General features: G+C 34.2%; 4 protein-coding genes across 8 annotated transcripts in view; 2 read left to right on the forward strand and 2 right to left on the reverse strand.

The window, feature by feature from the left end:
- The window catches only part of LOC118275422 (steroid hormone receptor ERR1), a 42,520-nt gene extending 41,624 nt beyond the window's left edge, over positions 1–896 (reverse strand). The window contains exons 1-3 of one of the 3 annotated variants that reach the window (XM_035593368.2): positions 560–896; positions 317–409; positions 5–107 (exon numbers count right to left, since the gene is read on the reverse strand). The gene's annotated coding sequence lies outside the window, so the exon portion shown is untranslated. The remainder of the gene's footprint in view (positions 1–4; positions 108–316; positions 410–559) is intronic. The other 2 variants (XM_050695486.1, XM_050695485.1) reach the window with 2 other exon arrangements.
- A 575-nt stretch (positions 897–1,471) lies between these two features.
- LOC118275425 (transmembrane emp24 domain-containing protein bai) lies at positions 1,472–5,864 on the forward strand. 2 transcript variants are annotated; one of them, XM_035593373.2, is made up of 5 exons: positions 1,472–1,795; positions 2,752–2,872; positions 4,094–4,164; positions 4,723–4,849; positions 5,281–5,864. In XM_035593373.2, exons 1-5 carry the CDS (start codon positions 1,619–1,621, stop codon positions 5,400–5,402), a joined length of 618 nt encoding a protein of 205 aa, XP_035449266.1. In that variant the 5' UTR covers positions 1,472–1,618; the 3' UTR covers positions 5,403–5,864. The 2 variants fall into 2 exon arrangements, with proteins under 2 accessions (XP_035449266.1, XP_050551449.1); XM_050695492.1 differs by having other exon boundaries at positions 1,477–1,795; positions 5,258–5,864.
- Positions 5,865–6,026: 162 nt separating this feature from the next.
- LOC118275424 (zinc transporter 7) lies at positions 6,027–15,166 on the reverse strand. The gene is made up of 3 exons (XM_035593371.2): positions 14,679–15,166; positions 14,351–14,568; positions 6,027–8,256 (listed from the first exon to the last, which is right to left on the reverse strand). Exons 1-3 carry the CDS (start codon positions 14,866–14,868, stop codon positions 7,624–7,626), a joined length of 1,041 nt encoding a protein of 346 aa, XP_035449264.2. The 5' UTR covers positions 14,869–15,166; the 3' UTR covers positions 6,027–7,623.
- Positions 15,167–15,940: 774 nt separating this feature from the next.
- Positions 15,941–25,525, forward strand: LOC118275423 (nucleolysin TIAR). Of its 2 annotated transcripts, none has more exons than XM_035593370.2 (4): positions 15,941–16,997; positions 19,216–19,311; positions 23,025–23,112; positions 23,875–25,525. In XM_035593370.2, the coding sequence occupies exons 1-4, from the start codon at positions 16,137–16,139 to the stop codon at positions 23,991–23,993; spliced, it is 1,164 nt and encodes a 387-aa protein (XP_035449263.1). In that variant the 5' UTR covers positions 15,941–16,136; the 3' UTR covers positions 23,994–25,525. The 2 variants fall into 2 exon arrangements, with proteins under 2 accessions (XP_035449263.1, XP_035449262.1); XM_035593369.2 differs by having other exon boundaries at positions 15,942–16,997; positions 23,872–25,525.
- Positions 25,526–27,308: the final 1,783 nt, after the last annotated feature.

Below are 27,308 nucleotides of genomic sequence, written 5' to 3' on the forward strand. Positions count from 1 at the left end.
TTACCTTAATAATCACCGCTGTGTACTGGTTGCATTTCACATATCTCTCCGGAGTTCATAATAAAGTTGAAAAGTGGTTTATTTCGAGACATAGCAATGTAACACACCTGAAAAAAAAATAAGTCAGCCAAGAGACGCAAATAGGATTACTCTTAAGTTTTACTCATTAATTTAGAGAATAGAGACATTTCTGGGGCAATATTTGTTCAATTAAGTAAAATAATGTTATAAACATTTTAGGTAAACAAATATGTGAAAATATATTAAGTATTAAGGTATGGTAAGCTTACTTACGAAAATTAAAAATAATACTTACAATCAATAAAATAAGATTTAAATATGAATTCTTATAAGTCTCTTATGAGAACTTCAAACTTTATATTGTTTACAAACACCTCTCAACAGGACTCTGAAAAGTCAATACACTCTCCTTACAGCAAAATGCAAAACACAATAAATAAAATTACTCAATTTATCAAAGCAAATCCATTTCTCATACAAAACTATACTATTATGTAAACACATATATATCTTGCGAAATATTATCACCAACACTTACATATTATGAAAAATTTAATTGATAATGTAAAGTCCTGCAAGTACGCAGTTGAAGAGTTTTATTTAATATCTCTGTAGATTCTAATTACATTGAATATTTCTGGAAAAGTATAACCAGACAACTGTCAAATATCCAAGGCTGCAGTTTCTGATTTTACGATTTTAGCGACTTATTTATGTTATTACACTGACGAAAAATATTTTAGTATTTTCTACTATATTACACTTCCAAAATAATGCACAGTTATAATCAAACACTAAGCTAGAATCGATTAATTAGGTTATAATGCTGTTATTTATCCACTTGCACTTTCGAGTGAAAAGTGCATTCCAATAAAACTTATACGTATATGTAAGCAATGCAATTCATTGCCCTACTTACACCTATGGAAAATTATATAGCTCTTTCACTCTCATGCTACGAAATAAACAAAACCAAAAAAAAGTATTGGAACAAAACTTTGTGTTGCCATAATAAACGTGTAATGTCAAAATGACATTTCATAAAATATTTTTTCTTATCTTTCTGCTGCTGTTTTACGTTTCATTCTTAATTGTTACAGCAGATGATACGTATTACAAAATAAAAACCAAAAATGTTTATATGAGTGAGCAATAAATAGGTAAGTTAATAGAAAATAATAGAATACTTAGGTAATGTTTGAAAGTGGCAACATACTATATAATTTCTCACTACGCAGCGTCCTAAGGTATTGATAGTAATATTTGTAACTTATTGTCATGATTATTTTTAGCAATGAATGAAAAACTGTTTATTTACATTTTTTAGATCAACTTGTGTATGTTGAAGTTTAGAAATATATTTTCTTTATTTATATACCCGAAAACATATTTCACATTTTTTCAAAAAACGTTCCGTTCCGAATTACTACTGACGTGTAACTTTTCCTGGCAACTTTTTCGCAAAAAGCCGACGACGTTTCTCATTTCGGGCCAACTCATCGGTCTTTTTGACATAGAATATGTTTGTTTTCAGTTCTTTATGTTATGAATTGTGACTGAATTATTGAGGATTAGATATAAATATTTAATTAAAAACATGGAGGTGCATTATCTCGTGTTTGTTTTGAGTGTATTATGGCATGGCACCGACGCGATCATGTGGAGCCTCGCGCCCAACACACAGAAGTGTTTGAAGGAGGAACTCCACGCTAACGTGCTCGTGGCAGGAGAATACGATGTCACAGAAGTTGCCGGACAGAGAGTTGACTATATCGTAAGTTATAAAGATGTTTTTTTGGCAAAAGTCCATCCACCATACGGGGCTGATATAACTGTAAACCCGCCGATTTGTCATGTTGTAACACTAAAAAGATCTTTAAAATATCAATTTGTCGGTTGTCTAATCTTAAATCTTATCTATAAATAACTTGTATTTGTTACATATTAAACGTACACCTCAAGTCATCATAATAATTTGATAGCCTGTTCCTATTTACTGAGTTATAATAAAATATTCAATAAGAATCTATCTGACTTACCTTTATTTAAATTCTAATTGCATTGCTGCTAATTTCAAAACAATTAACAATTTAATGTATAATATAATTAATAACATTGAACTTTCCAATGTAATGTACCATTCATTCTAATTTAGTGGAACTAAACAAGATGATAAGGCTCCCATTGCTAAAACAACAATGTTTTTAATTCTCTCATTGGCTTTACTGTGTGCCCTTGCATAGTCTAATAAGAAACTTTTATTTTTATACTTTTCAAATTAGACAATTCTATGGGAAATTAAAAAAAAGAAGTGGAAAATGAACAATTTATACTGAATCCACAAGTGGCTTGACTTGTCATGTGTTTTCTTTGCTTGTTTTAAAAGTAAAAGACATATGTAATTCTAAAGGTGTGTTTCTAGGCTTGTCAAGGCCTGGCAAGTGTCCACAAGCACAGGTGTTTAAAGAGGGGGTGTGGCTTAGCTAATTTAAAAGGATCGATCCAGTCTATTGGGATGTTTGTTAGTAGATAGAATGCATACCAAAGGGCACTTATTTAGATGTACGATGTACATAGCATGCTTACATATTCACAGGCATGTAAACAACTTCCAAAATGCTTGTCGAGCCTTGGCAAGCATGGGAACATACTGTAATGGTACATAATTATTCCATTAATTTTAAATAATTTAACATTTTTGACATTATATTCTTCTATATTACTTTCCAGATCCGTGACTCCAAAGACCACATATTATCACAAAGGGAATCCATATCCAAAGGGAAATTCACATTTGTGACAGAAACTTATGACACATTTGAAGTCTGTTTCATATCTAAAGTTGCTCCAGGTAAGATGAGAAGAGAAATTACTATTTTAGTATTGATAAAACTCTCTTGGAAACATACTAATGATTGGAGAATAAATTTATTTAATTAAAACTGAGCAAAACAAAACAAACCCAAAAATAAGTTATATAAAATCTAAATTGAAATCAATCAGTTTGTTTTTAGAAATAACTGAAATCCGGCGAACTCCGTTTCGCCACCAATGATTTTTCCTGTTTTTAGCTTTTTTTTTATTTTTTCCTAAATTTTCATTTCTATAAACCTCGCGGAGCCCGAGACCTTTCCAACGAATGCACAACCGTGGAAATCGGTTCGTGTGTTCTGGAGTTATAACGTCAGGAATGAAAACCCAATTTATTTTTATATAATAGATTTATGGTAGAAAGGTTTGCCAGTGACATTATTTCATTATTGCATTACATTTTAACTCTTTCAATTGTAGTTTAACTACTATAGAGTAATTTACATTAAAAAGTAAATATTCTTTTGTTTGTATAACAACACAGCTGCATATTTATGATGTCACTATTCAATGAAACAGCCAACACCTATACTCATATCCATATAATATATTACATTACTTTACAGTTTTGCTGTAAAAAATGTAAATGCTAATAAACCTTAAGAATGAAGATGTCCAATTTCTAATAATTACAGTTGTTAAAATGTGTGACTTGACAAGACATTTTATTTAATTTCTGTTCAATATTTCAAAGTCAAAGCATTTATTGCAATAAAACCAGAAATAGGTTCTTTTGATAATCAACAAACAAAAGAATAAATAATAGTTGTCAGTCTATCCATGAGTGAAGCCAGGGGCTCATTCCAAAGTGTAGTTTCGAATGGAGAAGCAAGAATGAACAGCAATAAACTCCATTATAACTCTTAAAAAAAATTTACATACATAATTATACCGAATCAATCTGAATCTCACTGATACTTTTATCCAATCAATAATTGTAGAAGTTTTATAGTTATCAATTAAAAATCTTTCCAAATGGTTTCACTAAGTCTTAATCTAATCAGATGTTACTGTTTATTCTTGGCTACCTAGACTAATCGAAAGTAGGGGTAACACCTGTTCTATACCCGTATTTTTGATGCGAAGTTATGCTAAGGAATTCATGAGCCCTAGCTTATATTTTTTGTATTTAGTTTAACTATTTTGATGCAATAAATCTTATAAAGCGAAACTTTATTAATCCCTTATTTTCTACTTACAGAACGCCGTGGCGTCTCACAGGATGTGATGCTGGATATCAAAATCGGAATAGAAGCTAAAAATTATGAAGGCGTAAGTTTCTTTCCCGAATTTTCTCTATTTATTACATACCATATAATATAAATCATCATTTTGATCTTGTCTACTCCATTTCAAACATTATTTTCTTGAGTTGCCCTTTAATAACTGGTAACTTTTCTTATTTTTAATATGGCAACATTCAAATTGTACCATAGATTTGTAACTATTTATTTGTGTATAATATTATGTATTTTCTTGATTATCGGTGACCACAATCTCAACTTCTTCAGAACTCTTGGGTAATATCGTGTGGGCTTTATGTGTGACTAACATAATAAATATTGAGTTGTTTGAAGCATGTTGTAACTCACCATATTTCAAGCCTTTAAAACAAAAAATAATCTATGCAAATCAATGTATAATCCACCTACTAAACTAAAATTACTTTCAATATTAACTATTCCCTATTTAGTATTTTACACTCCCAACACTAATAAATATACTAAACTAATAATAAATATTCAATTAAAAAGTTTACCTTAACACAATAATTCACCATTTTAAACATATTTACCCTTTACAAGTCCTAAATGGTAACTTCTTCTGTAGATTGGTGAAGCAGCTAAACTGAAGCCAATGGAATTGGAACTTAAGAGATTAGAAGACCTATCGGAAGCTATAGTACAAGACTTTACACTGATGAGAAAGAGAGAGGAAGAGATGAGAGACACCAATGGTAAATAATCACTTCTATACCATTCCTTTACTAATTCATTCATCATCACATTTTTGTATACAAGTAATTGGATCACTTGGTGGTAAGCGATCAGTACTCTTATTACGAGTTTGACGCTCTGATTGGCCGGTGTGAATAAACCAACTAATCAGAGTGCTGAATGCTTTCTCGTTTCGATTTCTTTAAACGTAAAACAAACTCGTACTATTTCCTCAGAGCTGCCCATTGACAATTGGACACTAGAAACTCGCTATCTCGTGCTGTAACAGAGTAAAACATTGAGATCATGCTTGTAGTTTCATACACTACATTATTATGTTTATATTAATTTTGATATAAACTTCTAACAAGACTTGTATAATGATTTATGCACTAAACTAACAAACGCTATTGTAATTTTGATCATAGTTTCGTATGTGTTTCTGTTTCAGAGTCCACAAACAACCGTGTTCTATTCTTCAGTTTATTCTCAATGGCATGTCTCCTGGGTCTCGCCACGTGGCAGGTTCTCTACTTACGCCGGTATTTTAAGGCCAAAAAGCTTATTGAATAGCACAATACATATTTAGCCGCGGCTAAAGTTGCGTGCGGGCTCATAGACTAAAATTTTGCTAAGAGGTTGCATGCGTCAAGTGTGTGTTACATGATCTCTTATTTTAGTCTTCTTATTTCAAAGTATTCCCCTTTTGCAAACCTTTGTTAAAGATGTAAATAATGTTATTTTTTGTTTGTTATAAAACTACTAATTTTGTTCCACTTGGTAGAATCCAAATCGTATGATTGCAACACTGAATTCGATCAAATCCTAGTGATAATGAAATGTACCAGTGACCAGTACATCACAACACCCCGCAAGCCACTTTAACCGCTGAATAGATCTTATAATATTACTTTATATTTAAAAGAATAAAAAGTTTGGAATACTTAATTCAGATTTATTATTTAATAATTTTGTTGTAAATGATTGCGTTCTTGTCTGTTTACGAATGTGGTAAATAATATATTTGAAATATTATTTTGTTTTATTAATGGAATCTTCTAGACTTTAGATTTACTCTAATTAGTTTAACCAAAATCGGTTTACTAACTCTTAAATGGCATTCAAACACCATCGACACACAAACTGAAATCTTATTTACTTTACAGACTAATAAACAATAAATAAAAGTCATAAAAATTCGGTAACTTATGTTTAATCTCGTAGAAACTGATTTAATCGGATTTCGTAGGGTTCACAAGGTATCACGCATTGGAAGAGCAGTTTATTAATATGTAACAAAATATTGTACCTTTACATTAAAAAAAAACATGGAAGGTATTGACAACAACCATTTTTTCTATTATAAAATACCTAATCGCAGAAACAGTCTAGAATAAGCATTCACTAGACTAAAACTATCGCTATCTTTTTCTTACAAACGAAACAAGAAAGACAGAAGATTCAGGTATTTTATCACGCAGTTATAACAAATTTTTCACTAAGAAAATAAATAATTAAATACATTATGTATTGTGACCTAAGTTTGTCTTCTACAGCACTATCTCTTTCTCGTTCCGTTCCTATTTAAAAGAAAAAGATAACAATACGTTTTACTTGCTGGTAATATTATTCCTTTTATCTATTTTACATAATTTCTGCTTCACGATAGGTAAAAGAACTATACAAGCTCGTTTTGGGGCATTTCTTTCTAAGAAACAGAGGGTGTACTCTCTTATATGATTCGTTTCGAAAGCAAACTGCCTCCATTATAGAAATGGGATTGTAAACCCCCAGTATTTACTTAATAAATAAGCCGAAATATTTTATATGGCAATTCTAAGTATAAAATTTTCCAATATACAGATACTCCACGTCATGGATGCAAAAAAAAATTAAATGCACTTTTAAATTCAAATGCTTCGTCTTCCAAAAAAAGTTAAGTCCAATAACATTAAGCAGATAATTTCGCAAAAATTAAATTACACAAGTCCGCACAATTAATTAATAAATAAAAAAATAATGTTAGAACAAGACGGAGTCGTTATGTACATTTTTAAAAATAAGTATTTGTGTAAAAATATTTTATTGTGGAATTAACTAGGTATTTATTTATAAATTTGCTAATTCGTAATTATTATACTATAGGGCACTATCCGCGAGGTCTGTGTACTGAGACACTGCTTGGTTAATAAGGATCGGCAGTGTCGATAATGATTACGACAGAAATCGGTTTCATTTCCCACTTTATTACAAGGATACGGTAGAAATTCACGACTTAGCAACCGAACTTTGCCGTTATCAATTTCAGAACTGCCGGTCCAGGTATAGTTGTTTTACTGCAGCAACACATCTAGTCCAGCACACAAGAGCTCTCTTTAAGTATTTTCCAAAACAACCAAGTGACGAAATTCCTTGTTAGATTAATCATTTGGAATGTTAAATTACAAATAAAAGTAAATAGAAAGGAAATATAAAATATAAAAATATACTACAACACAATATAGCTATATCTCATAATACAACATATAATTTAGGCTAATTTACAATAAACCAATACTTTACAAGCAGGTAATTAAAAGGCATTACAATTTATATTAATTTCAAATAAAATAAGTATTTGTGGTAATGTGTACAGTATGTAAAAAGAAGGAATTTCTTCATCACAACATAATAAATCATACAAAACTTGAAACTTACAATCATCCCACCGAAATCATAATTGCACAGTACATTTAATTAACTTATTTCTAGGGGACACGGGACCACTGGGTGGTCATGTGTGTATTTGTGATCATCAGAGTGGGTAGTAGTCTAGTTGCACCGTCAGATGTTTGACGCCGACCTCGCGGAAGATCCGCGCCGTTTGCTCAGTCACGTACCTAGGGTCCACTTCCTTGGCTACTTCTATTTTAAGCGCACCGACGTGGACGTCACTACACAGGGTCCAGAAGTGCGGCTCGTGCACGGCGTGCACGCCGGCTAGGCCGACCACACGCGTGTACAAGTTAGGCAGGGCGCGCTCTAGCGAGGTAGGAGTCCGTTGCATCAGCACGCCCGCGGAGTCACGCACTAAGGGTATCACACTAGCGGCTATGAGGAGAGCTATAGCCATGGAGCAGATTGGATCAGCTCTCATCCAGCCGAATGTCTTCATAAGTATGGCTGAGATGATAACACCTACAGAGCCCAACGTGTCGGCTAACACGTGGAGGAAGACTCCTCGCATGATGGCTGAGCCGGCACCAGTGGGCGCCTCGCTGTCGTCATCGTGGGAGTGGCCGTGGTGGTTGTGTGAGTGGCCATGCCCACCGTGGGAGTGCCCGTGCCCACCGTGACCATGCCCGTGCCCGTGGTGGAAGGCGTATATGCCCACCATATTCACTAGGAAACCCAGTATTGACACCAACAGGAGACGTTCATGTTTCACCTGAAAATTATAATTCAGTGGTAAATTACTTTTCTAAGCTATTCTTCACATAGGATAAATGTTTGTAAACACAATTTCGATTGTAATCATATCGTTACTACCTATAGTTATCAGTTAGTGCCTATGTACTGTACAATGTACCTACAAAATGTTGTCTACGTAAGACACTAATGAACAAATTGTTCAAAAGTATTATCTTAGCCTTACATCCGTTGAGACTTCTTACAAACTAAAATAATTAGCGATAAGACTTTCTAGTCACAAGTTTTTAACGCTCAATTTGCATTTTGAGAAATAAACATCCTTACGACAGGAAACTATCAATAATTTTCATAACGGTATGTTCTACCAAATCAAAAAGTATAATCAAATGCTGACGTAGCTCAGACGAAACGTGGTTGCAGTACAGTTGTAATCATACGATAATAGCTTACAACTACAATATAACACTGCGATACGTTAAACACGTGAATGAAACAAAAGGATAACATTTATCTGTATCACGTTAGGCTAGAAATATGTAAGCACGTGTCGTCTTGTTACGGGGAAATTCGTTTATCTTGGGTGACAAGAATAACGAAATTATTTCATAAGCATTTTCGAACTGGAGGCTTTCGGTAATTTTTTTGAGACTATAGATATTTTTATGGATTACGCCGGTAAACGAGCAGACGTATCATCTGATGATAAGCAATCACCGCCACCCATGGACACTTGAAACACTAGAGGCGTTACAAGTGCGTTGCCGGCCTTTTGGGGTTTAGGAATTAAAGAGTTGTTGGGGAATCGGGGATTGGAGGGGGAAATTGGGCCTCCGGTAACCTCACTCACACAACGCAAGCGTTATTTCACGTCGAGTCGGCCCATTCGTGCCGAAGCATGGCTCTCCCATACTTAAAAGTTGATTTAAATATAAGGTTTACTCTGTGAACTTTTCGAAAAAAGATCCACTAGTTTCAAGTCAAACCGGGATTCACACCGGGGTTCATTCGAACAATTCACGTGTGCACCTAAATTGCAATTTCGTGTCACGATATTAATTAGATTAAGCTAAAGACGAACATAGTTCAGTAATTGAACCATCAGTGTCTAAGTGGCTATTAAAACTTATGGCCTTTTTACATGCTCTGTCGATTAGAAAGGGAAAGGTCCGACTTCAGTAGGAAACATTCTTAAGTAAAACGAACTTGTTGGCGGACTCCCCATCTGATAACTATACGAAAATGAAATTCGAGACCATTTGTCAAGGTCAAGTAACTGACAATGTGCCAAAAAAGGCTACTCATTCGGCCCTTGAATAAAATCACTTATAGCGTCCATTCGTAAGGGAAATTGAACCTTTAGTCTCCTTAATAGGGTCCATTAATTCTTGCCTTTGTGGGCTTTCAGTTGCCTCGATCACCACATGCGTATTGTAGACTTTCTGCCACGTCTGTCTTTTTGTGAAATTACGAAAGCGATAAACTAAAAACTGAGAATGAGTACTGAATTAACTGAATAGATTCTCATATTATATTATGGTTTTTACTAATAGATATGTGTTACAAGAGAAAGGTTTTATAGTGTACCTATATTTTACAAATTGAATGGGTAGCATAGTTTAAATTTTAAAATATTAATTGTAACTCAAGACTCTGATCACATACTATGTACCTATATGTAGTTATGTACCTACTTTATAGGTGACGAAAAATGGTTGATATTGATATGTAGGCTATATGCAGGCTCAAAATGAAACAGACGACATCACCCAAATACAGCGTGTTTTATCAGCATAACCGAACATCATTTTATCAAATGTTATTTCATAAACACTGCCGTTAAACAATACGTGAGATTTGATCATTACGTCAGTATTACTCACATTCTTAGTATAGAAAAGTTACCACGTGATATACAAATTGAATTGTCTGTACGTATGATGTTTTTCTAATACAAACATTTTGCTTTCCAATGAAGATTTTCGGTTGGATAAACATCACGGAAAGATTTTAGTTAGCTGTTATGGAATACTAATCATAGATAGATATAATAATTGTAGACTCTTAACATGGTAAGTTTTTGATGATATCTATGATATCTCGCGGCTTATTAAAGAAATAGAGTAAATTAAACATCTTGGGGTAGGCAGAGCTAAGAGGCAGACAAATTGATTTTACTAAGTGCGGGAGAGCCATGCTTCAACAGTTCAGCATGAATGGGCCGGCTCGACCGGAGTGATACCACGGTCTCACAGAAAACCGACGTGAAGCAACGCTTGCGTTGTGTTTGATCGTGAATGAGGTTACTGGAGGTCCAATTACCCCACTTCCTAAACTTTCCAATCCTCGATTCCCCAACAAACCATAAATTCCTAACTCCCAAAAGGCCGGCAACGCACCTATAACGCCCCTGGTGTTTCGGGTGTCCATAGGCGATTGCTTACGATCAGGCGATCCGTCTAATCGATTACCGGTTTATACCACAAAAAAAAAAAAGAAAACCGAACACGCGACCTACTGAAACTGTAAATCCCCAAAACGACACACAGTGTGGTTTGTAGAAATACCCGTAGATAATACAAGTAGTTACCTACATTTGTCTGACCTTAAGAGAAAGAGTTCAATAACACGGTTTTCAGACAATTCAGACAGATTAGATGTTTGACCTCTAGGTATGTCCACCGCTTGGCGCAAGCGTCGAGAGTACCTAACAAGTTACGAGATGGATGTCACTCATCCTAAAAGGATTCTATTTATGTAACACAGTAACATTTATTACATTTATGGCCAGGATAATGAACGTTTGGTTAAATCAGATTTAGCTGGCCTAGCTAGGGTATCGTGGGTCCGGCTCAAAGCAGGAGTAGGAACGGGGTGATTTTTAGTCAGTAAGATACGATACTCTCTCGCCTTACCCAAGGCGGGAAAAGTCATTAAATGATCCCCCTCCCTCCTAAAAAGCACAAAATACTTGGCAAGATAAATATGTACAAGCTTGTGGTTCGTTGGAGTGATTTCAAGTGCTATTGTCGAGTTTCTTTTTTCTCGTTTGCTACCTATTTCGTAAAAAAAACTCGAGTCAGCTTCAAAAAAATATGGAAGATATCATGGAGGTGGAAAGTGGCGACCATTGGGAGACCAAATGAGATTTAATAGACGATACAAATGAAGTAGAAAAAATAAAGACTTGAGTAAGTGTTAGGGGAAAACTGTTCATTCTTAAACCATGCCTAAAACATTTAGTTATATTTTTTTTAATGGGACAAGCCCGGCACAACCTCCCATACCGCTGCAACTCCTGTAAGCCAGGATCTACAGTAGGTACAACCATGAAACAACCGGAACACTGAAGTCCGGCGCGTCCCAGAGACATGAATGACTGTCTTGGATCCCGCATCGAAATAAATCAGAAGATATTATTAGAGGAAAATATAAGTGTGCACATAAAACTCTTACGCGTTACGTGCAAAACTCAATATCTAATTCTAAAGCAAATATTTCTCCAATACTGCAACACTACACCTATTTAGTTGACAATAAACTATTTGTAATGCTTATCAAATACGTGCCTTCTGATCGGAACAGTCGATACTATTTGCCAATATAAATTTCGACATTATTGCTGAGCAACTGTGTTGAAAATTGCATGGTTTGTACAGGGGAAAGTTGAGGTATACTGAGTAACTTTTTTGGTGTATTTATTGTTGATTGATAACTTATTTCGTTGTATTTTAGGCCACCTGTATTACTATGTAGAATATGGTAGATAACCAATTATTATTTTAATGATCGTACATAGTTACATACATACATAACCTCACGCCAGTCTCCCATGGGAGAAGGCCTTTTTAATGTCCGTCTTGTAGATTATTTAAAAAAAATAGAAACGTATTTTTTTATTTTATTACGGAAACAAATACTTTCGAAGACATATCGATTTCAAATGTTACGTGACTATAAAAAAATTAATCGCCAATTTGTATGTACGCGCTGATCTTCGGAACTACTGGTTCAAATTGAATAATTCGTTTTGTGTTGGATAGCTCATTTATTGAGGAAGATTTTTGGCGATAAAACATTGCGCTACGATAAATAGGAGCCGAGCAGAGCGGGTGAAACCGTGCGGGAATTGCTAGTATTTTAATTTTTTTTTTTTTGTTAATATTGTTTGGTAATATTTAATAGGTTGGCGCTTGATTACTAAATCCCGTCTACCAGCGATGATGATATATGAAGAGAGTAAATTGTACTGTTCTAAATTAATAACTTAATAATTTGATATAAATAATGTTAACAGAACTACATAGTATTGAACAAATTCGCTTTCTCTGTCCCTATGTCCTTTTGTATGCTTAAATCCGTAAAACTACGCAACGGATTTTGATGCGTTTTTTTTAATAGATCGAGAGACATATCACCATTGCACCGATGCGAAGCTGAGGCGGGTCGCTAGTGACTTATAATCCTATTACTTATTGTCAAACGTAGAAAGTTAAGTAATTTTTAAATACCTACATGTAACGTTTTCTAAACTACACAGATTTATTGTTTTACACAAGTCAATGGGACCATAAAAGTGATTAGTTCTGCTGATAAAAGGCATTAAGTAACTAAACTTATTTTAAAACTTATGCCAAAGGTGTAAAGTAGCTTTTTGTGTGTAATATTACTCTGTTATCACTTCAAGGAAATATGTAGAGAGACTGAAATGGTTTGTATTTATGGGTAATTTCATATTCATTTCGTTAATGTTGCTAAGTGAAACAAAGTATTGGTTTTTTTTAGGGAGGAAAATCGTCCAATGACTTCTCCCACCTTGAGCAAGGCGAGACTGTCAGACTCTTACTGACTATAAACCACCCCATTTCTATTCCTGCTTTTCGAGCTGGAGCCCCAGTAAACACGCTATGTAGTCCGTAGTTCCAAATCAGGTGTTAGGCCTACTGAAAATCTTGGCTTACAATCGCTTTTAATAGCCCATTAGTCAGTGGATTAGGCTTCTAAAGGTAGAATGTCGACATGTTTTGTATGGAGGTTTTATTAAATCTACCTAGTTACATCTTCAATAGGCAATAGATTTGCCTGCCAACAATTATTAGATTCCTTCACTATTTACCTTGACATTCAAATAAATTACTTTACTAAGACCTATTGCCTTGATTTCAAGAACATCACTTTTAATAGTTATAAGGATATTTGATTTATGCATTTAACTTCGAATTTTATAATAATCCTATCAGGAAACAGGAAATCCCCGAGTATACTAAACTAAATTGTTCAGAATATCTGTCTGTTATTATAAGTTTTATTTTATTAAACTTTTCCCTACTTAAGATATTTATTTATGTATAACAAAAATCTAAATAAATGGGTTAAAGGGACATGCATAACCACTTTAATAGTATACACTCATATCTTTATTTGGATGATTTGCCTGTCAATCACAATATTTTGATGAAATTTGATATACAGACAGGGTATGAACTGACTTGGGTGATAGGATAACTATTTTATTCCATGTGAACGCAGACAAAGCCGCTGGTAGAAGCTAGTATTATATATATATATATATATATATAAAATGTAACTGTCACTTTCCACCACTTATAAGAGTCCCATGTAACAAGAGATGGGCAGGTAGTAGTTTAGTCAAAAACCACTTAAAGTAATTAAGTAAAAATTAAGTACATTCCACCAGTGATAAGAGAATTCAGTAGATGTTGTAAACTTGTTACCCTAAGTATTAATGCTGATAAGAGTAATAATAAATATAAGTTACGGTTGTAACTGGTAACCACTTAATCTTTATGAAAATTATCAGTTTCCTGATAAAGTATTGTTGTATAATATGAATGATTTCAAAATGCCTAAGATACAAAATATATGAAGTGTTTTTATTAATTTTTCTCCCAGAAAAAAAATATTTTGAAAGTGTTCTAGTGTAATTAAAAAAGTTAAATAATTTTTGAGCACTTGTTTTTTTTTCATTTCAGTTATTTATCCAAGTAAGCAAGTATTTTCCTTAATTTCCTGAACTCTAATTAGAAGTTAAAATCCCCTTGGAAATTATGCTTCCTTAGTTACTATAAAAAATAAGAAAAATGAGTATTTACCTCAGGTGGCTCAATAGCTCTTTCCACAGCCTCACTCATGATGAAAAATGCAATAAATAACAGGAACAGTCCATTTACAAAACCAGCCAGTACTTCAGCTCTGGCATATCCATAAGAATATCTTTCATTTGCACGCCATTTTGAAACTAAGGAGGCTGCCAACCCTGCCACCAGGCCCGTGCAATCAAAGAACATGTGGAATGCATCAGATATTAGACCTACAACAAAAAATAAATTAAGTAAGTGCTGCTTTATAGTCCAATATGCTCTGAGACTATCAATTTCCATAACATATGTTGATTTTATTAATAATGTTTTCTGTACTCACCTAAACTATTCGTCCATATACCGTAAAATAATTCAACAAACGCAAATGACAAATTTAAAAGAAGGAACATAAATAAATTCCTAGAATTCTTATCAGAATAAATTAGTCTCATCCAATTTGCGATCTTTTCACGTATTCCACCAACTGTTCCACGCGGAACCCGCGTGTCCTTTTGCGTAAGGGGCAGCATTGTTTTAATTTTGTTTTTTACGGGTTCTATTCACGGCATTTCACTCAAAAATCACAAAAACAGATCTTCAAGCAACATAGCTGCATACGTGTACTTGACAAGCGGTTCTAACCTCGCACGACAATAACTCCAAGTAAAAAAATAATGACAAAATGCTATATTTAAAACACTTCAGTGTCTATTATAGTTACTTATTTCATTAACATGAACTTTAATTATGATTTTTTACTATTTTATAAACTTTACATCGTGCGACAACTCAACTTGTCGTTAATAAACTGTCAAAATTTCATTAATGTTACCAATAAAGAAATGAGGCATAATTTTACGAAAAGGATTTCGTAATAAAATATTAATTAATGCTTTATTGTCTTCAATTTAAATCAATGAAAAATATTGATATACATAATTTGAGCTATGGCGACCTAAATGTATGTTTCTGAATCATAGTTTTACATAATTATGACGATTTGTTTACCACACAAGTCACACAACCAGTTAAAAATAATTTTTATACTATCTCTATATAAAAGTGATGATGATGGATAAACTAGCTTAAAATTAGGAAACTAGGTAATATTCCAAATTATAAAATGTTAGATTTACTAAACTAAAATTATGAATTTGTGTATTTTTCTTCTAACCTAGATCTTTGCATTGTCTATGCTGAGAACACTAGCAATTTAAAAACACTGAACTTTTTTCTATTGGCTAGTATTGACATTTACAAGTTTATAACCAATGACATCTCAGATTTTACACGATTTATTTGTAAACGAGAGAGCACTTCATGATGAGTCATAGACTTTCAATTGACACTCGTTTCCGGAAAAGTTTGCATAAAATCTATGAACTTTAGTTTACATTGTTTATGGTTCGAAATTATAAATTATTATAAAATTATTTTATTATTCAAAAAACTTTAATTATTACACTTACTTGTTCTTACAAATCAATTTAATCAAATAGAGACATTTTTAGTCATTTTTACAGCCAAAATTCATAATTTTATTTTCTTCCCGCCAAGTTTTCAAATCAATTCCACCGGATATTCGTCTATAGATGCGTTTGTTTCCGAAAAGTGAACGTTTCACGAGTCAACAGCAACGTCTTTCGAGAAGTTCTAGGCGCTGTTTGCGACATTTTTCCTTCTTTTATCCGTCATCCAATGTTTTATGTGATGAAATAACACGTTGATTAACGCTTATTTTCAATATTAGTGTTCATAGTCGTAATTAAGTAATCGCTAGATTACGATATAAGCTAATATGGGCGACGAAAGCCATCCTAAAACTCTCTACGTCGGTAATTTGGACGCGAGTGTTACAGAAGTATTCATATGTACGTTGTTCGGTCAAATAGGCGAAGTAAAAGGTTGTAAGATAATCCGCGAACCCGGCAACGATCCGTATGCTTTCCTCGAGTTCACAAGTCACACGGCGGCAGCTACAGCTCTGGCCGCCATGAACAAGCGAGTGGTCCTCGACAAGGAAATGAAGGTTAACTGGGCTACGAGTCCTGGCAATCAGCCGAAGACTGATACCAGCAACCATCATCACATATTTGTAGGAGATTTATCACCGGAAATTGAAACGCACATATTGCGAGATGCATTTGCTCCGTTTGGTGAAATCTCGAATTGTCGGATAGTCCGCGACCCACAAACGCTCAAATCTAAAGGGTATGCTTTCGTTTCTTTCGTGAAGAAGGCTGATGCAGAAGCCGCTATTCAAGCAATGAATGGGCAATGGTTAGGTTCCCGGTCCATACGCACGAACTGGTCGACGCGTAAACCTCCATCGAAGCCCAATGAAGGTGCACCGAGCAGCAAGCGAGCAAAACAGCCAACGTTTGATGAGGTATACAATCAGAGCTCACCGACGAACACAACAGTGTACTGCGGCGGGTTCACTAGCAATGTTATTACTGAAGATTTGATGCAGAACACATTCTCACAGTTTGGCCAGATACAGGATGTAAGAGTGTTCAGGGATAAAGGTTATGCCTTCATTAGGTTTACTACTAAAGAAGCGGCAGCACATGCCATTGAAGCAACACACAACACAGAAATTAGTGGGCACATAGTCAAATGTTTCTGGGGCAAAGAGAACGGAGGAGGCGACAACCAGGTTTGTATATTTATGTACAGGTAATTAACATTTCTTTGCAGCTTACAGATGCAACATTAGGTGAAAAGAGGTGTAAATATTCTGATTTGGCACTGAAGAGAGATATTTTAGAAAGTTTAACAAAATTTATGCTAACATGTGGGCATTATGCTAGATTCTATGGGAAAGCCAGTTAATTACGGTCATGACAGTAAAAATATGTTGCCAAATCGGTAAGTAATGTGTAAGTCTTGTCAGGTAAGTACATACATATCTAAAATGCATAGTTTCAAGAAGTTTAGTTGGAAATAATTATTTTATTTTACATTTATAAATAATTTTGTTACCAAATTATTTGAAACATTCCTCATAGTCAGAGAAAGTTTAAATAGCTATCTTTATTCAATATGTTCAATAGCAAATTACTGAACTTCATTTCATTACTTTTAGTCATGCAAAAATTCAATCCTGGAGATTTTATACTCATCTAGCATTCTAGTCAGCTGAATAACTAAAGATAAACAACACCTTAGCAACCGGCCATTTTGGTCATAATGCTTGAAGTTTCAGTTGTATGGCAAAATAACAAATATCATTCATATCATAGCATTATTTCTAGGCTCTTGATCTTATAAATTACATCATTATTTTGGGGAAATATTGAAGTGAATAGCTTCCAGCTCTGGTATGAATTGAATCTTACCTGTCTAGCCTATAATGCCTTAATTTAGGATCTGTCAATGGTTGAAAAACATCAACAGCCAGTAAACGAAACACAATGGTTGTAAACCTTTTTTTCTGTATTTGTGTGTTTATACTTAGGTTTAAATGCACATAGCAACAGTGAAATTCATGAATAACAAGTCATTCTTTCTCTCTATACAAAATTAACAAAAATAAAAAATGTATCAAATAGTTTTATTACCAAGTTTTACTTAGTTGTAATTGGACAAGTAAATGTTAGAAATTTTATTCTTAACTAAATATTTTGACCACATAATCTTGCACGTTATTTTCCATATGCATATTATGTAAATCAGGTGGCCAAGACCAGTTTCCAATTTTCAACCTGTTGATTACTCGTAGAACAACAATTTTAGGTTATATTTTGATGACATTAAAGTCTAAAATTTTTTAATCAGCTAAAATTTAATACAATCTTACCTCTAAGTAATATTATTAGTATTTTTATAATCTTTTCATGGTGGTATTAGGAAGTAGTAGAAATCTGCAACATTGAATAAAAATGCAAAGTCACTCTTTTACTGTTATTGTAAAAGTGACCTTATTTAGTTGAAGTTTAGATTACTTTTCATGTGTGTATTTTCTCAGTCTGAAAATAATTAACGGGTGTTTTATTTATACAATATAACACACATTGTGTAGAAATATCAGTTTGTTGTTTTGTTCATTGGAATTTTGTCCAATGTTAGTAGATTGTTACTTAGTTACTATTTAGTGTGTTGTCAAATAAAACGTAATAATTTTAGTTTTTTAACTTTTCTGCGTTTCTTTCGCCGTGAAAATTCACTAATTCCAGCCGTTGCGCACGCGCATCGTGCTTAAAAATCGATTTAAACTTTATCTTTTGTGCATTAAACATTAATTCAGTTTAAAAAGATTGCTCCATATTTAGAAATCACATTAAATGACAAACTATATGATTATCTGATAACATTATCATTCTACATAGAAGCTTTATGCACTAATGCCTCAAGATATGAGAAATCAATGTACACATATTGTTTTGTTACTTTTTTTTGTATGCAATACAAAATATGCAGGAATTCTCTAAGGGATTATATAAATACCTATTATAACTTTGTTATTGCGTTGTACTTAAATACTATCAGTTGTATTTAAGTATATAGTAGCATAGACATCTATGCTACTCAAGAGTTTCTTTTTATAATTTTAACTGTAAGTTACTGCGTCAATAGAAAAAATCGGGTATTCCCAAAATTGCTATTAATTTGACTGCGTATCTTATCTATTCAGCAAACTTGAAAAAAATACTTTTTGTTCGTAAACAACAAAGGCATGAAGACATGTTTTTAATATTATTGACTTGCAATATCAATATTAAAAGCTATGTCTTTTAATCTTTGAGCGACTACTAGTTCCTGAACTGTTATAGAATGAAATGAAAAAATAAAATGTTTGATTTAAATGTATATTTTTGTCTTGTTCATACTTTCTTTGTATGTGAAAATAACATGCATATTATGATCAATTCCAGAGCACGAACAACGCGACAGCAGCGCCGCCTGCGATGGGTGCGCAAACGCAGTACCCGTATCCATATCAACAAGGCATGGGATACTGGTATGCTCAGGTAAATATCAGCATATACTATTTTTTTACTAAAGTAATACCTTTTATGAATTATTAATCTATATCTAGAAATTGCTATTTCGAAACGTTTCTTTGGAAAATTACAATGACAACAAATTAATGTCTAAACATGTAAGGGTGTCTCATTGAAAGTGTACATTTGCTCGGGTGGCAATCCTTTTCACTGGCATATAAATGGTATCGCCAGATTCTACTTATACATTTCGTCACTTATTTCAATTGTCCTAGTAATTTACCAAAGAAACCATTCGAGATTTAACTCCGACGAACGTCTTAGGCTACGTTGTAATCAATTATTCAATGCAGAGAATAAAATATGAATCAATTAATATTTCTAATGAAGCCGAAATATTGGGATAAAACGTAATTGGTTGATATGCACCTAACGATAATAGCCTTGGGTTAATTGGCTACAGCCGTTGCTGTTAAAAACACGTCGCACCATTTCACGTGCATCCCATATTTTTTTTACTCTGCATTAAAAATTGTACTTGGTATCATAACTAGCAACTGTTATCAACAAGGAAACATTAACAGTTTGACTGAAGGATTGATGATTGTATGTGAACAGTTTATCGTACATTGGGTCAAGGTTAGAAAGCTGTAAAATCCAAAGCGACGCCGGCGCAAGTCTCATGAAACAAATACTCATTATTGTTTGTATGTATGTGTGTTTGTACATCGCCGATCACATACAAGCTTTCAACCTTGACCGACTTACTTAATTCTCTTGTCTAATCTAACATTGTATTCTTTATTGTTTTGCGAACAGAATCAGGTAGTACTACAGATTAAAAAATCATGATTTTGTGTGGTAATTAGTCTTGTTTTGCACTTTTACCCTTTTTATTGTTGTTTCATTGCTTGGGTAGATTTTTTGAACTAGTAGAACTTAGTTTGGTTCCTGAAATAGCTATGTAGTGTTAGAAATAAAGCGCTGTATTGAATGTCATTTCCTCAAATGCGTAATGCTTTTCGTCTTTTGTGTCTGTCTCTATTACACTGAATTTATCTATTAGTGCATGACAGAGATAGATATATCTAGCTCTAGTATATGTAATTATGTACTAAATACTCTTTTTATCCTTCCCTTAGTGTGTGTACTATTATTTTTTCATTTATAGATTTTTATTTTTGTATTTTGAAGATTTGTATCTTATAGTAGGTATCTAAATTAATATTGTTGAGTTGTAAATTTCACATAATATATGAGGTAAATCTGTTTAAATATTCTATTTATAAATATTGTATTTATCGTTACACCCGTAGGTGCATATTTGACTTAAAAATGTGGCTATTGTAAACTTGTGCTGATAATTTTCTCTTATCTGCAGTTTTATTGTAGTTACAAAAGTTAGTAGTTACGTAGCAGTGACGTCAGCAAACTCTCGCCTAAACTAACAAATATTTTGATAACAATCGCAGCTGCTTAATTTAACTCTAGGAGACTTAATAATAATACTTTTTTGATAAAAATAAAAGTAGTGATCATTTAGCAATGTTATCATAAGTAATCATTTGTTTATGCATGCCACATTTCCGGTAAGCATACTATTTACATGACAATGGTCATAAATTCATCATCAGCTCGTTCCTATCAACTGCTAGACATAAATATCTCCAATACTATGCGATTCAGCTCAATCTTCAGCTCTTTGCATCCAACCACCTGACCAGAGTGAAGCTATATCATAATAAAATCAGCTCAAATCGTATTATACAACCATAAAGCGCGTATGAGCTGATCGTTTTATTTAGTGTTAACTGCAAAAGAAAACTGTTGAAGGCAAATCCTCCGCCAAGCGTCACTCACCAGTGACCGACGTGGCGGTTAACGTGTTAAAGCTACTTCAGGCATTTTATGAATGATTTCTCTTGCACGTAATTATGCCGGATTCCTTAACATTGACATAGTTGTTTTGGGTTTTTATTACCAGTAATGCAATAAAAGTCAGATAGGTAGATAACCTAATAATTAATGATTATGAATTTATTGATTTTCGTGTAATATGCCTATATTGTTGGTTTCTAAAGTGCATTTAATATTTTTAAATTGAAATAACATAGTGTTGTCATTTTAAAAGTGCTAGGTTTTAAATATTTATAAAGTAGATACCAGGAAAATGTCGAACAAAAATTTCAAGTTGGTCAAAAACCAGTAATTCGAATTCTGGATAAGTGAGTTATTTATATTAAAACTTTCGCGAGACATATTAAATTTATTATTTTCGGCTTACTCACGTGACTATTTGACGAGGAACTCAACTAGTTTCAAGCCGTATTAGAAGCTCATGAATATGAGCCTAAAAAAATTTCAAAACGAAAATTATGTTACCTCAATAACGGTAAATTAAACTATCAAATGTAATATTAACGTAATTTCCTGATAAATATCTATTATTATTTTGAAGTAGCAAACAATAGATATTTTATTTCAATATTTCCTGATTAATATTTAAAGTAATGTACTACTTACATATTGTTATAAATACACATGTTTAAATTATATTTTGTTACTTAATTACACCAAAGTAGCTGTACGAACTTAGGTAAAAATGGCCACAAAATACATAGATTCACTTCTTGAATGCTACCTACTTTTTACTCGGAAAAATGTACAAATTTCCGCTTGAATGAAGTTGCGGATAATACCTAACCAGTAAGCAGTGTAACATAGAAACTCAAACTGTATAATTTCATTGTAATCGATATGATATACAGCACGTTTCACGTCTATAGATCACGTTAGTTACGCGTGAAATATGCAAATGTGGTCCATTGAAAGTTACATTCATGAAGTGAGCTAACAACTGAAACTGTTGGATTTTAAACGCGTTTGTTTTTCTAAGAGTTAGAGCGAGGTTTACCCACTGTGCATGATATTTCTCGTAAATACAATGAAATGGAAAGATTTACTGCCGACTTCAATAACCGATCTCATTCGGATATCTTTGAATTAAGATTTGGTTTTTGACATTAGTTCTACCACCCTATTTATTACGTGGCCCTATTTATACCTAACACAAACTGTGAAATTTAGGTGACATTGTATAGCGGTATTATGTGCCGTAAAGTGTACCCCTGCCTAACCCTTCAGGGATAAAAGGCGTGAAGTTGCATGTAATTCTATAGAGTTTCTGTCAAAAATGAAGATCTAGCACATTCTTGGTGTATTTTTAGTCTATAAAAGCGATATATTGTATAGACAAGCATGATTGTTGTTTAAAGTTGTTAGTTCAAAAAGCACTTTGCAGTAAAGGAGAGTAATGTTGTCTGTAATGAGTTAACGAGTGTTTAGTAATTAAATGGCTTTAATGATCGCAAGCGCATAGTTCTATGTTCCATTTTATGGATAGATTATCTCTATACTCGTTTTTACAATTGTTACACCATTTAATTCAACTTGACCACTTTTGAAAAAAAACCACAAATAACAAGATACTATAGTATATCTCGACCTATTTAACTAAAGGCTTATAATTAACTTCAATGTCGAAGAAACATTGTCACTTTTAAACCAAAGCTAACTAACAGCAATTAACAAAACAAAGAAACAAACAATAGTCAATAAAATACGTCCATTTATTTCCTAGTTTCAAATTTTAAAGCACGAATATATTTTACTACACGTTGCGTGTCGATGTAGCTGATAATGTTTTACGTGTGGGTTAACGAGCGTGCGTGTGATTACAGGGCTATCCGGCGTTACAAGGGTATATGGCACCTGGGTACTACCAGCAGTACGCCACCGCCTACAGCAACCCGCAGGCTGCAGCGGCAGGTATGTTTCTATAATAGTTTACTTTTATTTATTTTTTTCTACTAATTAGAGAAATTCCGTAGTTGGGTAAAGTGTTGTTGAAGTGATTCTGGTTTGGATAACACCTAGTCTCGTATAAATAGCAGGGAGTTTGAAATTGCTCACTTCTATTTGTTACATTACATGAGACTTATTATAACTGGCGAAAAGTGGGTGTGTTCTGATGTGCACCACTGCCTATCATTTCTAGGAAAAAGATTGAGAATTGAGAACCTCCTTTTGGGGAAAAGCCTCCTTCGGTTAAAAATAGGCGTGTTGTTGTCTTATGTATTTTTTCAATAGTAGTCTCTAAAAAGTACTGAAATAGGTGTACCAAAGGTTCATATGTACGAATTGATCGATAAACATATGTTCGTGTTGCTATCAAATAACATTATCTAAAACTTCGATCCTATTGTGTTATCGACTGCTGTTCACTAACGACTTGCTGCCAACATTTTATAGCTAAATTACTAGTTTGCAGTTTTACTATTTCAATTTGTAACAGCTACTTCCAATGTTAACATTTACGCGATGAAAATTTTCAAGTGAACTTGCAATTCCTGTGACTTTGGTATAATTTCGGTCAGAAGTAATTAGATGATTTATATTACCGTTAGTATTCCATTAGATACATTAGAGGTAAATTAGATGCTATTATGGGTAGGTTCCGGAAATGAACTGTAAATGAATTAGTTGTGTATCTTGATAGTTGAATGAGCGAGGCTTGTGTTGTTGCAGCAGGTTACCGCATGAGCATGCCGGGCGGCGGCGGCGCGGGCGCGGGCGGCGGGTGGGGCGGGGGCCCGGCGCCGCTGATGTACGCGTCGCCCATGCCGTCGGCGCAGTATCCGTCGCAGTAGCCGCCCCCGACACCCGTGCAATGTCGCCACGTCCTGTGCCTCACGCGGTCCCCAGCGGATCCGACCTAATACAATACGAACTCTGCGTCAATTTTGTAAAACTGTCTCTGGACAGATAAGTTTCGGTTTAGATTTTATTTTTGTACAAGTCCGTGCGGTTTTCCGTGTAGAGACTCCATAAGTCACGTTGCGTGCTTGCAACTACATTTGTATAAAATTGTTCTTGTTACTGTATAAAGAGTGACGGCGATGTTGTTCACGTCGTAAATGTATATTTCAGAGCATGCACACTGTCAGTCGAGGGACCTAACACCGTCACTTAGTGCGGGTGGTGTGCCGAACTATTTATGCAATCGAGTTATCGTACATATCTCGAGTTGTTGTTATTGGCAGAGCAGTCAAACAGTGTACAAATGTTGGAAAATAGCAATACCGTTCAGCTCATTACAGGTGGTTAGCGACGGGAGTCTGCGGAGGGCTCTAGGCGGTATCTCATGTGCCAACGGCCGCGTCTCATAGAGCTGCGGCGGGTAGTCGCCAGCGCCGCCCGGCGTCCGCCGCCGACTCCCCTCGCTGCTATTGACCGACCGTACCCACTAAATTAACTTAGTGTTGTCTGGCGCCATCTAGTTTCAGTAGATATAACTAAATGACGCCATTTTGCAACACCGAACAGTTTCGGATTCACGGCGCAACGGTGTTAGTCGACCTACATAGATAGGACATAACGAAATAAATTATAAATTTTTAATAAAAGTTATAAATATATAGGGGGGAGTAGTGTCGCGAGTGGCCTCGTGTACATACGTTGATATTTATTGGCGCCCTGCGCTGGCAGACTGAACTATGTTCCCCGAGACTCCTCACACGACGCGCCAGACAGTTTTGACCTATTTATATTAAGTTGGGCACATGTTGTTTTGTTTGACCTGAATTGTTATGATTTATTGTATGGAAACACTGGTGAGTCAATAAAGCTGTGGGTCTGGGACAACGGGTGTTTGATTTGCCGTCTAGATATAATATACAACAACTGTATTATGTTTCTGGGTCCAAATTTTTTTATATGAGTCGACTGCTAGGTCCATCTGTGATCGAATACAGCATACGTTCGGATGACGTGAATGATTAAAAATTATTGTAAATTCATAATGAAAAAGGTAAATTTTGTAAAAGGATAAATAAATAGTTTAAGTTTACAATTACTTTTGATTATTGTTGTATTATTAGTGGCGTCGATCTCTGTTACTATGTACCCTTTATGTGAAACACCAGAACTAAATTCTTTTTCTGTTCTCGAAATGAATATCATGAACATGAATGGTTAACTTGGAGACGAAATGATTTGTTATAACTGTTATCACAGAGTGTGATAGGCCCTGCACTATGAGAGGAGATTTACGCATTTGGTCTTTAATTTTAGAAATTGTTGCCTTAATTTGGCGTACGCCTCTGTAGTGTATGGCCTATCGAGCATATTATAAAAAATATTGCATCAAGTGTGCAGAAAATATACAAATTTCATTACAAAACATGAGTTTAAAACATTATCTCCTTTAGAATCTTCTAACTAACCAAATTATAGGGATACAGGCAAGACCATTTGCATCACAAATAGAAAAATAATCACTAGAAAAGTCCTTATAACATTAAATTGTCAAAACAGTCAACTCTTTTAGACAGTTCCGATAACACGACATGAAGCAAATAGATATGAGTTACAACTAAACAATTATTTTGCTGTGCTCAAAAATAAAATAGTATTATCAATATTTGCTTGTTGATAATGTAACTAAGAATTATACATCTCTGAAATGCAGTTACTTTCTTGATATCTATTCAAATATTGCAAGAGACGCCATCAAGCTGCCGTAAATAGTAAAAAGTCAAGAATGATATTAACATAATTAGAACTCCAAACGGGATATTTACCATGTTTTTTAGTGACCATGTCTGTTTAAAAACTTATAAGAATAATATAGGAACACCCACTCCTCGCTTACAATAATGTCTTGCAAGTCTTGAACTCCAGATACTAGTTAAAACAGATTACTACTGAAACAAGGATAAACAAACACCTACCCCATTTACAGGTGATTTACAGTTTGAACGCAACAAAAATATGGCTTTCAGGTAAGCAAGTAAGTAGAAGTATGACTAAATGACCTCTGAATTTAAAAATCGACTAGACAAATACATATTTACTCAACTGTAAGAAATGAACTGGTGAAAATTAACAGAATGCAGGCGTTATCAGTTGTTTCAACTGCCTGCTAGCATACAAAAAAAAAAAAATAATTTAATTTGTGCCTTTTTGATGTAATTAACTTATTATACTAACTATCGAGGACACCAAACCTATTTTTTATGGAATAGGGGGCTAAAGAGTAGACGGATCACCTGATGGTAAGCGATCAGTGCCGCCGCATCTGTTTTGTCTCAATTAAAAGAAACTCCTAATATCGGGAGTCTTAGAAGTAGGTAGTAATCAGTTTCAGGAAAGTACCTAGAGTAAATACTGCAGGTAGGTAGGTCTTTTTATGGTATAAGCCAGTAAACGAGCAGACGGATCACCTGATGGTAAGCAATCGCCGCCGCTCATGGACACCCGAAACACCAGAGGCGTTGCATTGCCGACCTTTTAGGGGTTTGGAAGATTGGGGTAACTTGACTCTCAGAAAGCAAGCGTTGTTTGACGTCGGTTTTCTGTAACGCCGAGATATCACTCCAGTTGAGCCGGCCCATTCGTGCCGCAGCATGGCTATCCCACACTTAAGCAGGTGTTTCTAACTTATTGGGTTGTGGAATCCAAAGAGTATAATAAGTATAGGGGAAGTGGAATCTTACATTGGCGAGATACAGAAGTGTTATGAAAACATCTGTCCTATGCGATCATCTTTATATATATAATTCTTCTGTAAGTTTGTATATCACTGAACTTCTCTTAAACGACTGAACTGATTTTGATGAAATTTTTTGTGTGTGTTCAAGGGGATCTGAGAATGGTTTAGATTCACAATTTTGTCCGCTGGACAATGTTTTTTTAATTAATTTTTAATTTATTAGTAGTTGTTGATTTTGGAATGTTTTACATCGGATCCGACGGACGGCGCTACCATCGCAGTGTCAAATATTAATGACGTTAGATATTGTATTGTCATAACATTTGAATAATAATTTTCATCAAAAAGGTCCAGAATGTTTTAGCTTATTAAAAAAGTTTAAAATTTTCAAATTAACGTGTAGACAGGACAACGTCTGTTGGGTCCGCTAGTGATATTATAATGTAGGTAGTTAGATATCAATGGTACCTTG

Source organism: Spodoptera frugiperda, chromosome 8 (genome assembly GCF_023101765.2).
Source record: "Spodoptera frugiperda isolate SF20-4 chromosome 8, AGI-APGP_CSIRO_Sfru_2.0, whole genome shotgun sequence".
NCBI classification, from domain to species: Eukaryota; Metazoa; Arthropoda; class Insecta; order Lepidoptera; family Noctuidae; genus Spodoptera; species Spodoptera frugiperda.